The sequence below is a fragment of the Palaemon carinicauda genome, chromosome 7, assembly GCF_036898095.1.
Source record: "Palaemon carinicauda isolate YSFRI2023 chromosome 7, ASM3689809v2, whole genome shotgun sequence".
In the NCBI taxonomy this organism is placed as follows: Eukaryota; Metazoa; Arthropoda; class Malacostraca; order Decapoda; family Palaemonidae; genus Palaemon; species Palaemon carinicauda.
The window spans coordinates 115094873-115112049 of NC_090731.1; the positions used below are offsets into that span (position 1 = coordinate 115094873).

Genomic DNA, 17177 nt, shown 5'->3' on the forward strand with positions numbered 1-17177 from the left:
TATAGTATCTACATATTTCACTGTGTTACATTATTCATTATTTTCAGATCCTGTTATTCCAAAGTACTATTATGTACTTAAGGACCACATCTATGAGGAGAGGACAGAACCTGGATCTCAGGTACGATACAATTTATTTTATCTATGTTTAGTGTTCCAAATTAAATGCATGATTATTCCTACACAAATGCAAATCATTCGCTCTTTACTTTGGCTATATTGTTCCAGCATCGCTGGAAAACTAGCCATTAACTTTTTACACTAGGTGAACAACATACCACTAGTTAGCAGGTGGTAGACCAACCACCTCGCTCACACACTCAGCTGGTAGGTAGGAAGTTGGCAAGCGCACCAGTCACCTGTTAAGATACTACCACTGGAGTGTTATTGTTTACTTTGACTGGCAAGACAGTACTACATTTAATCCCTCTCTCCATATGGGTCATTTTTTTTATTACCTACACATACAATGAATAGTCTGGCCTATTCCTTCCACATTTTCCTCTGTCCTCATACACCAGAGAACACTGCAATTTAACTACTGCACTGTAGTTGTTCATGGTAAGGGTAGGAGAGACTCTTTAGCTATGGTAAGGAGCTATTTTATGAGAAAGACACTCCAAAATCAAACCATTGTTCTATAGTCTTGGGTAGTGCCATAGCCTCTGTACCATGGTCTTCCACTGTCTTATGGTATATTTCTCTTGCTTGAGGGTACACTTGGGCACACTATCCTGGTTCTCTTCTTCATGTTTTTTTTTAAGTTTTTTATAGTTTATAGATGAAAGATCTATTTTAATGCTATTACTGTTCTTAAAATAATGTATTTTAATGATTGTTCACTATTTCTCCAGTATTTTATATATTTTCGTATATCCTCTCCTCATTGGGCTAGTTTTCTTTGTTGGAACCCTTATTTATTTCTTATAGGTAGTAAGCTGGCCTGGGCACCAGTCACTCAAGATACTACCGCTAGAGAGTTGTTAGGTCCTATGACTGGCCATACAGTATTACATTGTATCCTTCTTTCTGGTTACGGGTAAGTTTGTCGTTGCCTACACATGCAGTGAATTGTCTGGCCTATTCTTTCCACATTCTTCTCTGTCCTCACACACCTGATAGCACCTTTAGATTACCAAACAAATTTTCTTCACTCAAGGGGTGAACTACTGCATCGTAATTGTTCAGTGGCTACTTTCCTCTTGGAAAAGGTAGAAAAGACACTTTAGCCATGGTAAGCAGCTCTTCTACGAGGACACTCCAAAATCAAATCATTGTTCTTTTATCTTGGGTAGTGCCGTAACCTCTGTACCAAGGCCTTCCACTGTCTTGGATTAGAGTTCTCTTGCTCGAGGGTACACTTGGACACATTATTCTCTCATTTATCTTTTTCTTGTTTTTTTTTAAGTTTTTATATGTTATACTGTTCATGGAAGATTTAATTTAATGTTCTTACTATTCTTAGAATATTTTATTTTGAATATTTATCACTTCTCTTTTAGTTTATTGATTTCCTGGTTTCATTTCCTGCTGGAGGCCTTGGCCTTATAGCATCTTGCGTTTCCAACAATGGTTGTAGCTTGGATTGTAGTAATAATAATAATAGTCTATTTATCCATTTTGGCTTTTGGCTTGGTAGAAAACAGACATGCAGTTAAAACCTATTTAAAGAGTGGCTGTAAACTCACTTTGTCTAGAATTTTTTTTTTTTTTCAGATGTGTTTAGTCTTACTGAGGACTACTAAGATACAGGTCTGACCTGTTATAGAAGAGCGCTGTTCTGGCACCTTCATGTTGTTGCTGGACACTGATCCTCATTCCCTTTGTAGCCTACGCTGCAAGCTTTACGAAACTTCTTATGTGTTGTGTCTTGCACAATATATTACTGTACATCTATACTTTCTTAAACAGAAATGCAGCTTATTTTGTAAACTCAAATCTTAAATATCTCTATAGTAAACCTTTCTTTTTGGGCTCAAGCCATGACGTGCTGGTGAAAGGTTCCTTCAGTAGCTTCCTAAGGGTATATTTGACTACAGTAGATATTCCCAGAGAATTAAACTGAAGGTTTCACAGAATTCTAACTTCTGGCGCGAGTACCCATAAGGTTTCCCTTTAGGATATCGTATAATAACGGGACGTATGCTTGACACGCCACATAGCTATCTGCACCCCACATAGCGTTTACGCTTCAAGGGGGAAGGGTGGCAATTATGGGAGGAGCCGTTCCAAAACTCTCCTCCTACGCTACTGTTATGGTACCTAGCGATGTAAACAAACGGCCGCCATATTGGCTGACGCCACATCCGCCCGCGCCAAACTCCATTCCTTTATTCGTAGCGTATCCTGCCAATTGTGTTTTTCCCGGTGTTCGCTATTTTCAGTATTGTCGCAATCTTCAGCCTCGCCTTCTTCTGGAAAGTTGAGTACCATACTCTTGTCTTGTATAAAGAAGCTCCAGCCGTAAAGTAACGAATATTTTCCTTTAAATCTTGTGTTTTGCGTCGGAGCTGTGCCCCGACCGGAGGCGTCATGTTGAGACGCTGCTGTTCGCCTCGCATGCTTTATTTAGTTAGCCAGAACAGCGTTCCCGGTCTTTTAACTAATGATTATATTAGTTATTTAGTCTTCATTGCTAGGAATTAGTTATATTATGCCGTTAGTATTTGTTTTCGGCAATCATAGTTAGCTGAACCCTAAACTAGCCTGCTGGCCTAGCCCCTAGGCTCGATAGCCTAAGTGTTCATGTTTACTTCTTGCATGATATAATAAGTGTTCCTAGTGTTAAGTACTGAAATGAAGATTCAGGCATTTATACATACAAGATTCAATAATTGTACATATGTTTATTTGGGGAGTATATAAGGGTTTGATGATATTGGTGTTCCAAAGAAAGCCTCAGACAAACTCAGAGTCATTCTAAACTTGTCTCCGCTCAACAAGTTCATCAAGAACAACAAGTTCCGGATGCTTACCTTGCAACACATAAGGACCCTTTTACCCAAAGGGGCGTACACAGTCTCAATAGACCTGGCAGATGCTTACTGGCTCCTACCAGTCAGTCGCCCCCGTCTTCCCCTACCTAGGATTCAAGCTACAGAAGACAATATTTGTCTTCAAAGCCATGCTCTTTTGACTTAACATAGCCCCAAGGATATTCACAGAGCTAGCAGATACAATCGTCCAGCAACTACGCTCCAAGGGAGTTCAAATAGGAGCATATCTAGACGATTGGCTGGTGTGGGCAGCATCCAAGACTACTTGTCTGCAAGCGGCCAGAAAGGGGATCCAGTTCCTGGAGCACCTGGGCTTCAAGATCAATTGCAAGAAGTCTCGCCTTTCTCCAGCTCAGAAGTTCCAATGGTTAGGAATCCAATGAAACTTACAATCACACCACCTCTCCATTCCATTCAAGAAGAGGAGAGAGATAGCGGGAGCTGTCAAGAGACTAATCCAATACTAGAGGATATCAAGATACCAACAGGAAAGAGTATTGGGCTCTCTCCAGTTTGCAGCAGTGACAGACCCAGTGCTAAAAGCACAGCTAAAGGATGCGTCAGGAGTCTGGAGAAGATACGCATCAAACGCTCGATGAGATCAACTAATGTTGACCCCGACATTGTTGCGCATGCAGTTAAGGCCGTGGTCAACAGCCAAGAGCCTAGCACGGACAATTCCTCTGCAACCACCACAACCATCAGTGGTGATACACAAGGCTGCCTCCCTGGAAGGATGGGGAGGCCATTCTTACGAGAGAAAAGTGCAAGATAATTGGTCGCACCAGTTCAAAACCTTTCACATCAACATCCTGGAGGCCATGGCAGTCTTCCCAACGTTGAAGAAACTATCCCCTCGCAGAGCAATCCACAGATTGGTCCTGGACAACGAAGTGATAGTAAAATGTCTAAATCGACAAGGCTCGAGATCACCTCACATCAATCATGTGATGTTAGCAATCTTCTATCTGGCAAGGAAGAAAGGATGGCACTTACCAGTTCACCTTCAAGGGTTCCCCAATGTGACGGCGGACGCTCTATCCAGATGAAAGCCGATAGAGACAGAATGGTCCCTAGAAGCAGACTCATTCTCCTTCATCTCGGAATAAGTCCCGGAACTGTAGATCAACCTCTTCGTGACGAGCGACAACAAGAAACTACCTCGTTACGTAGCCCCTTACAAGGACCCTCAAGCAGAAGCGATAGACGCCATGTCTCTCGACTGGAACAGGTGGAATCGGATTTACCGGTTTCCACCAACCAATATCCTGCTAAAATTCCTCGATAAGCTAAGATCCTTCAGAGGGACAGCTGCAGTAGTGGCCCCCAAATTGCCCAAAAGCAATTAGTTCCCTCTAGGTCTAGAATTGAAACTGAAACTGTTTCCTCTGCCGAACCCAGAGTTATCCCAACTGGTTCAGAAGTCGACTGTTTACGCTTCATGCTCGAGAACCAACAACCTAGCAGTGAATAAAAAGGTTGGGATCTCGAATGACTAAGTCAAATTCATTGAAGAGTACAAGTCAAGTTCAACTAGGAGACAATATGAATCATCTTGGAAGAAATGGGTGTCCTTTGTGAAAATAAGGGAACCAACAGAAATATCGATATATTTTTATCTTTCTTTCTTCATCCACCTACATGAACAAGGCCTTTGGGGGTGGACCTCTCTGGTGAAATCTTCACTAAGATACCAAAAGCATGGGCTAGACTCAAGCCGGCAACCCCTCCAAAGCCCATCACATGGTCGTTGGACAAAGTCTTGCACTATGCTTCGAATCTGAGCAATGAGGATTGCACCCCAAAGGATATACCACAGAAAGTCATCTTTCTGTTTGCAATAGCCTCAGGGGCTAGAGTTAGTGAAATAGTGGCCTTATCCAGAAACAAACGCCATATTCAGTTCCTAGACACAGGAGAACTGAATCTTTTCCCTGATCCTGCCTTTCTTGCCAAGAACGAGCTGCCCACCAAGAGACGGGGTCCTTGGAGAATCTGCCCTCTGAAGGAAGATGTCTCTCTATACCCAGTAGAGTGTCTCAAGGTATGTCTTCGAAGAACTTCAGACTTCAAGGAGAGACAGCTCTTCCGAGGTGAAACCTCAGGATCTGATCTATCCCTAAGACAACTGAGAGCGAAGCTCACCTACTTGATTCACAGAGCGGATCCTGACAGCATACCCGCAAGTCACAATTCGAGGAAAGTTGCTTCTTCGTTGAATTTCTTTCAACACATGGACTTTGAGAGGCTCCGCTCATATACAGGATGGAAATAATCCAGTCTTCTATAAACATTATGCGAAGCAAGTACATGAAAAAAACACTGTGGTGGCGGCCGGTAGTGTCATAAAACACGTCGTCTAGTGCTGTGATGAATAGTGGAGTGTTTTGGGACTCAAAGTGCATCGGGTGCATAGGTATTGATACCTTCTAGTGCAAATCATTACGGTGATTAATAGACTGTTCTATACAGGTGCAGAATCTAACCAGTAACACCGGTGCCGTCTGAACATTTGAACACAGTGTTGACACATATCCAACATCTGAGTGAAACTAGACATATTTGGTTTCATATTCACATTGAGTGGCATTAAATTAATAATGAATTCATATATGTATATTCTTCCCTTACAGGTCAGAAATATATATATATCTGATGTTTATCTATGCAAGGTTAGATTTCTACTTTGTTACATCTACATTTTATAATTTCTTTATGTATAAAAATAAAACAGAGAAAACGTAGCTGCGTCCTATTTTATCCTCGGTAAAAATAAAAGCAACCCAGAGTTTTATTCTATTCCTATAAATTAGAACCTTATTTAAGTACAGATGTCCAAATCATGAAAAGGTAACCTCTAGAAAGTTTCCCTTGTGTTCTTACGTATACAAACTTTGAATCCTTATAGTCGAAGTTGACACTTTCCCTGCAGTGGGCAGGAAGCCCTAAGCTAGTTCCAAGCTTAGCGGATATGACAGATAACGGTAATGTCATATACAGGTCTGTCAGACCATATAAGGAACCCATTCAAAGTAAAAGCACTTACACAAACCCACAGATATAGTACTTTCAAGTTAATTCTCTTGTAAGCTTCCCTCAGGACGACATGGCCGAGCCAAAAAAACGGATTTTGAGCAAAGTGAAAAATCTATTTTTGGGTGAGATAGCCATGTCGTCCTGATGGACCCACCTTTCTTTTTTAATGACCGCACCCAAAACTACTCTATCTGCGGCTATTCTAGCTTGAATGCAAGTAAGGAATGGCGGCCCCTAGTAGTACAGATAAGAGGTCCACTGGGTACCTAGATAACGGCTCCAATTTCGTTCGCCACTCTTCCCCCTCAAAGAGTTAAATCTATTTGGGGTGAAGATTGCTATGTATCGTATCTAAAATTACATCCCCTGATATTATGCGATATCTTTTAAGTTATATTAAGGACACTCGCGCCAGGAGTTAGAATTCTGGAGACCTTCGGTTAATTCTGTGGGAGTATCACTGTAGCAAATATCCCTTAAAAGCTACCTAAAGGAACCTTCCATCAGGACAACATGGCTATCTCACTCCAAAATAGATTTTTCACATTGCTCAAAATCCATTATATATATATATATATATATATATATATATATATATATATATATATATATATATATATATATATATATATATATATATATATATATATATATATATATATATGTATATGTATATATGTATGTATATATATATATATATATATATATATATATATATATATATATATATATATACATATGTATGTATATATATATATATATATATATATATATATATATATATATATGTATATGTATGTATGTATATATATGTATATGTATATATATATATATATATATATATATATATATATATATATATATATATATATATATATATATATATGTATATATATATATATATATATATATATATATATATATATATATATATATATATATATATATATATATATATATATGTATATATATATATATATATATATATATATATATATGTATATATATATATATATATATATATATATATATATATATATATATATATATATGTGTATATATATATATACATATATATATATATATATATATATATATATATATGTATATATATATATATATATATATATATATATATATATATATATATATATATATATATATATATATATATATATATATATATATATATATATATATATATATATATGTATATATATATATATATATATATATATATATATATATATATATATATATATATATATATATATATATATACATGTACATATATATATATATATATATATATATATATATATATATATATATATATATATATATATATATAACGGATTTTGAGCAAAGCGAAAAATCTATTTTTGGGTGAGATAGCCATGGCGTCCTGATGGAAGGTTCCTTTTTGGTAGCTTCCTTGGGTATATAACTACTAAGATATTCCCAGAGAATTTAACCACAGGTTATCACAGAATTCTAACTTCTGGAGCGATTATCCTAAAGGTTTCCCATTTAAGACATCGTATATCAACAGGGGACGCATGTATTAACGCGCCACATAGCTATCTACACCCCAAACAGAGTTAACACTTCGGTGTGTAGGGGCGGAGAATAGCTGGGAGCCGTTCCACAGCTAATCTCGTTCGTGGCTACTTTTGGTACTCGAGCCGTAAACAAACGGGCGCCATTGCTAAATGACGTCACGTCCGTCCTCATCCTGAAGCCAGTTGCTTGCCGATCACCATGATACAGCAGAGCAGGGTGGGACCTAAAAACTGGACGAAGTAGCAGGGAGGGTCCATCAGGACGCCATGGCTATCTCACCCAAAAATAGATTTTTCGCTTCGCTCAAAATCCGTTTTTAGGGCTCAAGCCATGGCGTCCTGATGGAAGAATACCAGAGAATCAATGTATCGTGGTAGATTTTCCCCTATTGGGTAAGGGCCAAAGGCTTTGAACAAGGTAGCATAGAAATCTTAATAAAAGAACCGTAGGGAAGAACCTTCCTGCCCCCCTTGGCAGTGAAGTTCCCACGGGCCATGCCAAGATCAAAGTGGTTATCGAAGGGCTATTCACCTTGCTAGAAGAACCTGAAGAACTTGGAGACGAGACTGAATGGTTGGCATTCATATCGGAACATTCTCGAAGGCAGACAAGTGGTGGTTGGACACTGTATTGAGAGAAGGATAGTTTCGTCTCTAGGGTATGAAGAGTAAGTATTCGTATTGGAATATTACATTGCAAAGGTGAAAATATAATAAGGGTTAGGACCTTAGTATCTCCATGAACCATAAGGAAGGGGATAATAAAACTATGACAGGCATATATTTCATAGTATAAGTAGGAGCGGATTGAGACGCACAAGTAATAAAATAAAATAGGAATTTTATTTGACGATTGCAGCAAAATAAATGAATTGCAATAATAAGTAAAGTTGATTTACAGTAAATTATAATGTACATAGTAATAAAGACTTGCTCTTGAATCTGAAAGGGAATTTCAAATTTATTAGTAGGCACTCGTTCTCGAGGAACGTCAGTCTTTAATTAAAACACATCATGCTCTAGGCATGCGGCACTTGTGTGACGACTATGACATTTCACCTGGGATAAGAACAGTTATAAGAAAGCACTAAGTGTTTTCGACATCACTATGTATCGCTCGAGGGTCAACATAGGCACCCGAAGAGTTAGAGTCCCAAGTAACTCGCTGTTCTATGCAGAGTTAGGTGCAGGTTTCATAACACTACCTGCGGCTACCACAAAATGTTTGACTTTGTGCACTTGTTTCGCATAATGTTTGAAGAAAACACGCGAGGACTTCCAGCCTGTGAAGCTTTTCAGGCTTTCGAAGTCCATACTCTGAAAGAAATTCAGAGACGATGCAACTTTTCTAGGATCGTGACCGGCGGGTGTACTGTCAGGATCCGCTCTGCGAATGAAGTAGGTGATTTTCGCTCTTAGTTGTTTCAGTGACAGGTCGCTGCCCGATGTTTCTCCTTTGAAGAGTTGGCCTCCACCAAAGTTCGAAGTTCTGCGAAGATAGACCTTGAGGCTCTCTACTGGGCATAGAGAGGCATCTTCCTTCAGGGGGCATATTCTCCAGGGCCCCCATCTCTTGGTGGGTAATTCCTTTTTGGCGAGAAACGTCAGATCCGGGGAGAGGGTAATGTCTCCTGAATCAGTAAACAGGATGTGACCCTCTTCTCTTGATAATGCCACTATTTCGCTGACTCGGGCTCCTGAAGCAAGAGCAAAGAGAAATATAACTTTCTGAGTCAGATCCTTGAGAGGGTATGAATCATTATCCAAGTTGGAGGCGAATTGGAGCACCTTGTCCAATGACCAGGAGATCGGTTTCGGTGGGGGTGCTGGGCGTAGACGAGCGCATGCTTTCGGTACTTTATTGAAGATGTCGGTGGACAGATCAATTTGGAAGGCATACAACAGTGGTCTAGTCAAGGCCGATTTGCAAGTCGAGATCGTATTGGCTGCTAATCCATGTCCATGAAGGTGAATGAAGAAGGACATGCAGAAATCAATGGTGATTTCCTTAGGATTTTTTGCCTTGATGAAAGAGACCCATTTTCTCCAAGATGATTCGTATTGCCGTCTTGTGGATTCGGTCTTGTATTCCTCGAGGAAGTCTAGACTTTTCTTCGAGATCCCAAACCTCTTCTTTGCGGCTAGGGAGAGAAAATCATGAGATGAAGGTCCTTGATTTTCAATGATGAAGCGAAGACAGTCGACTTCTGTATTTGTTGGGAGAGAACTGGGCCCGGGAGAGGGATCAGCTTGGGCTGCAGCTCCAGGACCAGGGGGTACCAGTTGCTCCGGGGCCACTTGGGAGCCACTAGGGCCACTGTCCCTTTGAAGGTTCTCAGCTTGGAGAGGACTTTCAGCAGAAGGTTGGTGGGAGGGAACAGGTAGATCTTGGACCATCTGTTCCAGTCCAGTGACATGGCGTCCACTGCCTCTGCCTTGGGGTCCTCGTAAGGGGCCACATACCGAGGAAGTTGATTGTTGTCGCTCGTTGCAAAGAGATCGATCTGAAGTTCCGGGACTTGGTGAGAGATGAAGGAGAATGATCTTGCGTCTAGAGACCATTCCAACTCTATCGGGCTTGTCCGAGATAGAGCGTCCGCCGTCACGTTGCGGAATCCTTGTAGGTGAACTGCAGACAGGTGCCATTTCTTCTTCTCTGCCAGACGGAAGATTGTCAGAAGCACCTGATTTATCTGGGGCGATCTTGAGCCTTGGCGATTGAGATATCGAACTACCACCGAGTTGTCTAGGGTTAGACGAATATGGATCGAGGGAGGCGGGGAGAGTTTCTTCAGAGTTAGAAGGACCGCCATGGCCTCCAAGATGTTGATGTGAAACGTCTTGAACAGGGGAGACCATGTGCCTTGAGCCTGTTTTTGGTGGGAGTGACCTCCCCAACCCTCCAGCGAAGCGTCCGTGTGGATGTTGAGTGATGGAGGTGGGTGTTGAAGAGGAATGGACCTTTTCAGGGCCTTTGCTTCCGACCACGGCTTGAGGAGAAGTCGAAGTCTGTTTGGGAGCCGTCTCTTGAGGTCTCTTCGAGCGATGGAGGCAGAACGTCTCTAGACTCCCGCGGCATCCTTTAGCTGTGCACGAAGCACCGGGTTTGTTACTGAGGCGAACTGTAGAGAGCCTAGAACTCGTTCTTGCTGGCGTCTTGAGATCCGCTTGGATTTCAGTAGTCGCTTGACAGACCCTGCTATTTCCTTCCTTTTCTTCTGGGGGATGGAAAGGCGGTGTGACTGAAGGTTCCATTGGATTCCTAACCATTGGAGCTTCTGAGCTGGAGAGAGGCGAGATTTCTTCACGTTTATCTTGAATCCCAGGTGTTCTAGGTACTGGGTGACTTTTCTGCAGGATTTTAAACAATCCTCGGCGATGGAGCCCAGACTAGCCAATCGTCGAGGTAGGCCATCACCTGGACGTCTCGGAGGCGGAGCTGTTGTACTATGGCGTCCGCCAGCTTTGTGAAGATCCGAGGGGCCACATTGAGGCCGAAGGGCATGGCCCTGAAGGCGTAGCTTTTCCTTTGGAGTCGAAATCCTAGGTAGGAGGAAGCGTGATGGTTCATTGGAACATGCCAGTAGGCATCCGCCAGGTCTATGGAGACCGTGTAAGAACCTCGAGGCAGAAGGGTCCTTATCTGTTGAAGAGTCAGCATCTTGAACTTGTCGTTCGCTATGAACTTGTTGAGGGGGGATAAGTCCAGAATGACTCTGAGTTTGTCGGAGTCTTTCTTGGGGACGCAAAAGTCTCCCTTGGAACCTGGTGGACTTTACCCTCCTTATCACCTTGTTCAAGAGATCTAGGACATATTCTTTCAGAAGGGGGGTTGATTGTTGGAAGAATTGCTGGAAGGTTGGGGGTGGTTGAGTCCAACTCCAGCCTAGACCCTTCTTGACGATGCTGTGTGCCCAGGGATCGAAGGTCCAACGATCCTGGAATTGGCGGAGTCTTCCTCCCACCGGAAGCACTTCATTGCTTCTGGTGTCCCGAGGGCTTACTGCCTCGGCCGCTAGCTCCCTTTCCTCCTCTGCCTCTGGAGGGACGGCGAGATGCGTCTCTGCCTGCACCTCTGCTTGAGCCTCTACCTTTGGGACGAAAGGTAGTCATCTGTTGCTCGAAAGCAGGGGTGAAAACCGGTGACTGTGACAAGACCGGTTGGGTGACCAGCTGAAAGGTCTGCTGTGGCTGAGCTGCCACTTGGGGAGTAGCGGGTCCCGGAAACTGCCGTCTCTGTTGCTGGGGTTTCTGCTTGGAGGATTTCCTCTTAGGTTGAGGTCCGTCGTCCTGGGAGGATTTCCTCTTCTTTGACATGCCCCACTTGTGGAGAAGGTTCCTGTTCTCCGTGGCGGCCTTGTCGGTGATCTCTTTCATGAGGTCAGAGGGAAAGAGGTGCTTACCCCAGATGTTGGAGGAAATCAGCCTCCGGGGTTCGTGTTTCACAGTGGCACCTGAGAACACGAAGTCTCGACAGGCTCTCCGAGCCTTCATGAAGTGATACAAATCCTTCACCAGGGTTGCCATGTGGGATTTGGCGAGTACCATGTAGTGGTCTGGGACTCTGGTGTCACAAGCCATGATGTCAAGTTGGACCTGGTGGGACATGGATGCTGCAAGCCTCTCCTTCGTATCTTGTTTCCGACGAAGGAGGTGGTCGTTGAGTTTCGGGAGGTCTTCGTTAAACTGACGTCCGGCTACGTCAGGATCTAGCTTTCCCACCACGAAAGTATGCTGGATATCCTTCCAGTGTCGAGCGTCGGGGGAGTTACTATGGAGAAGGGTCTGCACTCCTCCAGTGCAGGGCAGGGTTTTCCTTCTTCCACAGCCTTGAGGCACGCAGCGAAGGCCTTTTCCATGAAGGGAAGGACTGCATCGTCGGGTGCGACGTAAGTAGGGTGCTTCTTGCTCAGGGCCGGAAGCTTAGAGCAGGTAAAACCCCTACTTTTAAATGCGGTGGCAAGCATAGCCTGGGCCTTCGAGAGATCGAACACTATCTCCTCCTTGGGTTCGGTCTCTTCTTTAGAGGCAGGTTCAGAACGAAGCCGGACGTAACAGTCCGGGTAAGCCTCAAAGTTTGGGAAGAACTCCACATCTTCCAGGGGGACCGTGCCGATCTTATCGCTGACAAAGATCCTGCCGGTCGCGATAACCATATGCTCGGCATACCTCCAGGGGTTGGCATGTGAGCATGCAGGGAGATCCTTAACCGAGATCTTCTTCGGTTCTTTGGACCCCTTCATGGACCTGATGAACTCATGAGTTTCTTTGAGCCTGTCGTCCATAATGGCTTTGATCATCCGGAACATCTCTTGGGCGGATGGAATGGGTTCCGGGGTAGCGGAGGTAGACGGGAGAGACACTTCCGTCGGTGTAGGAGTAGGGGCGGTGATGGAAGGCGGAGCGACCTCCTGCTCCGACTCGGTGTATTCCACCTGGTCCTCTTCATCTTCCGCACCTGGGGCCATAAGGGTCTTCTCCGTGCCCTCCGAAATATCCGACATATGTTCGTCGTTCTCGGAATCCAGGTGGCACTCGTGCATGGACTGGGCCATGACTACGTCTGGTTCCACCGTGATCTGGACAGTGGGGATCAGTTCTTTGGGCACCACAGAATCGGGGGAGGCCTTTGGGAACAGAAGGGACCTCATTTCTTCAGTGGCCAGGTATGGTCCAGTGGCGTTCTTCTGGAAGCCACGCACCCACTTGTGTAGCTTATCCCGAGAAGTGTCCCTGACCTCCGCTGAGGGAGGATTATGAAAGGCATCGACTAGGCGATCCTGGCAGACCATACAGTTCTGCGGGTCCCAGAACTTCAAATCTCCTTTCTTGTTGGCACAAGGGGCGTGGGTCCTACACGCCGTATGCCTGTAGAAGTGCGGGCGTTTCACGGCGCAGAAGTCGTAATCACACTTCATCTGCTCCTCCTGTAAAAGAAAGAGAAAATGAGTATGGGGGGGGGTCATAAGAATGACTCTTAAACTAAGTTAATATTAATCATTAATTTTACTTGATAAAGGGTGTGATGCACAGAGGAAGGGCTGAGATAGGATAGGTACATACTCCGTGCATCCCGCCCGGCTGGTTACTGTAACCTTCATCCGTGGACAATCCGTAGTGACCGAAGGGACAGGATAGAATTCGAGTAGAAAATCCGTAGGACAGATAGAATTCTATTGGGAATTGTCAAGGATATAAGGTTGGGACTGAGGCCACTCAGTTCCAAAATTAGGGGACTAAAAGATCCCATAGGGTAACGGTTTCCGGCAACCAGCCGCGCTAAGATACACACAGCATGCTGGAAATCTGTGATATACAAGAAGACAGCATGATTACCAATAGAACGGTAATAAGTTACTGATCCATTTACGTAAACAAGCCATCTGGTTGCAGTGTAGGGCTATCAATATCAGATGATGGCTAGTAGAAGGGGGTGCAAGTCGCCTTGACGCCTCCGGAAGGTTCCGGCAGACCGCCGGCACGCCGGAGGACACTCCAGCAGAGTTTCTGGCATTAGGACAGACAATACAGAAGTCAAGAGTAATACCAGGGTGGCGGCCGCCGGCACGCCGGGGAAGGGAGCGGCGGCCCCGGCAGCCGGAGGTTGCCGGCTTGGTGACAGGAACAAGGAGGGTTATAGCAGAACCGGACTGCCGGCAGCGGATGCCGGCACTCCGGGGGCCGGCCGGCGGACGGACGACCCAGCTATGAGGAAGGAGGAAGAGCCATCGGCTGGAAGCCGGCGGCAGGCGGCATTCCCCCGGCACACGGAGGACTGGCGGCTGAGAGGTAAGGGATGAGTCACCAAGGTAGGAGGTGGGTATCACCGACCATGGAGGCGGCAAGGGACCGGCACCCGGATAGTGAAAGAGACAGAAGGAGGGATGTAGGGGTCCGGCCACGGATCCCCAGACATCCCACCTGAGTAGGTGTACCCATGATAGAGGCTGACCCTATCATCCTGAAGCAGGGGCCGCAGAGGACCGGGAGCTAAGGTAGCCCAAGGGAGGGCTAGGGGACACCCAAGAGTGGGGGGGGGAAACCCCTGCATACAGAACACATCCAGTGGCTAACCCCATAGGACACTATGAAGGGTATATGTACCAGAGCGGACTGCATACAGAAGCTCAAGGTAGCCCTATCACTCCACCCTAAGGAGGAGTTGTAGGACAGGGGACAGATGGGTATAGACTAACCTAAGTATAGGCTAGGCCATACAAGAGATAGGTGGGGAGGGGAGAAGAGAAGGGTCTTCCGTGGAGGGGTTTCTTTACCAGAGCGGCCACTGAGGAAGGGAGGACACTCCCTAGCCTAAGGTAAGGCAGCTTGACTGAAAACGGTGCATGGGTATCGTTTCAGCAAGGAACAGGACTAACCCCTCCAAAACCTAACCTAGAACAGGGATGTACGTCCTGAACTAGGAAGGATGGAAGACGTATCGCTATTGCAGGAAAGGCGGAGACCTAGCCCCAGCAATAGAGGAAGGACTAGCCGTTCCTCACTCTCGGACGCAACCCTAAGGGGGGATGATTCCCTTAGGGAGGACAGAGAGGCGATAAAATACTCTGATATGAGCTTGGTCCCCTACGTGGTAGGGGGAGCAAAGGCTACACAGAGGGGATGCCCTAAGGCAGGGGATGAAGGAAGCATATAGGGGTCCTACTTGAAGGTTAGGTTAGAAAGACACACTATCTAACCTGTCCCTTATATGGTCCCTGAAGGCGAAAACACTTGCATCACAGTCAAAAGTATTGTAAAATAATGCCACTATCTTCATAAGTTAGCCTAGGATCACTGAAAATATCATGCATGAACACTGATATAGGCGCTCTGGCCTGGGGGCTATAGTAGCCAACTGGTATGGGGTCAATCGATGACCGATAAAAAGGCGTCAAAACACGATATAAAAGTTCCTAGCTATGAAGACTAAATAAACTAATAGTATCGATTAGTTAATAAGGCCGGAAAACGTTGTTGAGGCTAACTAAATAAGGCATGCAGAACAACGACGACGCCATAAAATGGCGGGTCCGGTGAGGCACAGCTCTGCCACAAAACATCAAATATCTCAAAAAGTAAAATTTACTTTACGTTCAGAGCTTAATTAAACAATACTGGAACCTTGTACTCAACTTTCCAGAAGAAGGCGAGGCTGAAGGTAGCGACATGACGAAGATGCAGTGAGATAAAAAGAGCGTAGGGAAAATCCGTCTAAGATAGGCGAGCTACTAGCAGAAGGATGAGGACGGACGTGACGTCATTTAGCAATGGCGCCCGTTTGTTTACGGCTCGAGTACCAAAAGTAGCCACGAACGAGATTAGCTGTGGAACGGCTCCCAGCTATTCTCCGCCCCTACACACCGAAGTGTTAACTCTGTTTAGGGTGTAGATAGCTATGTGGCGCGTTAATACATGCTTCCCCTGTTGATAATACGATGTCTTAAATGGGAAACCTTTAGGATACTCGCTCCAGAAGTTAGAATTCTGTGATAACCTGTGGTTAAATTCTCTGGGAATATCTTAGTAGTTATATACCCAAGGAAGCTACCAAAAAGGAACCTTCCATCAGGACGCCATGGCTTGAGCCCAAAAAAAAAAAAATATATATATATATATATATATATATATATATATATATATATATATATATATATATATATATATATATATATATACAGTGAACCCTCGCTACTTCGCGGTTCGACCATCGCGGATTCACCACTTCGCGGATTTTTTTCATAACCCATGTCTATACATATATTGCGGATTTTCCGGAAATATCGAAAATACCGCGATGTGACCGATGGTGCGAGATTGGAGAAAGTAAGGAAAATTGAATCATGATTGATTTTCAATATAAATGAAACTTTGAGGAGCAACAAAGATATCATTTGTTAGAGAGATAGAGAGAGGTAAGGAATGGGAGGTAGTGAAAAGTAGCCCACAGAGAGAGAGAGAGAGAGAGAGAGAGAGAGAGATAGAGGGGGGTTTAAATGTAATAAACAAAAAAATTTGATAGGTTTATAACACATTGGTGCTTATGTAATATCAACTGTATACTGTAGACGGTTTGAATAAGTTAAGAAATGGTATAAATGATACTTTGTTAGTGTATTCGTACACACTCAAGAGCGGCAGCTAGATGACAGCTGATCTAATCACAGCCAAAAGTAAAAAAAAAAAAAAAGTCAACAATACTCGATTTTTAAAACACACCCGAAATTTAAAAACAAAAGTACACGCTTTCTTAATGTGCAATTAACTATTTAAAGAGTGGCAATTTTCTAGAATAAAATGATATTTCCCAAAAAATAGTGGTTTGCTGATGAAATTGGATGCCCCTATTTTTGGCTATGATTGAAATGGATGTAGACTCGGCCTAATTATTTCATTTCGTATTTACAGTAATTGACACTAAGAAAACTAATTTTAGTTTCTTCATCTAAATGTAAGTATTTTATAACACGAAGAGAGAGAGAGAGAGAGAGAGAGAGGAGAGAGGAGAGAGAGAGAGAGAGAGAGAGAGAGAGAGAGAGAGAATGAATCAGCTGTTGTAATCAATTGGCGTGTTTTTGTTTCGTGA

The 17177-nt window shown here is 43.8% G+C and overlaps 1 protein-coding gene across 3 annotated transcripts in view; it reads left to right on the forward strand.

Annotated features, from left to right (window-relative positions):
- The window catches only part of LOC137643987 (probable phosphorylase b kinase regulatory subunit beta), a 647361-nt gene that overhangs the window by 243758 nt on the left and 386426 nt on the right, over positions 1 to 17177 (forward strand). For all 3 annotated transcript variants that reach the window (XM_068376819.1, XM_068376818.1, XM_068376820.1), the window contains exon 10: positions 48 to 121. In XM_068376819.1, coding sequence (XP_068232920.1) covers positions 48 to 121 — 74 coding nt within the window. The remainder of the gene's footprint in view (positions 1 to 47; positions 122 to 17177) is intronic.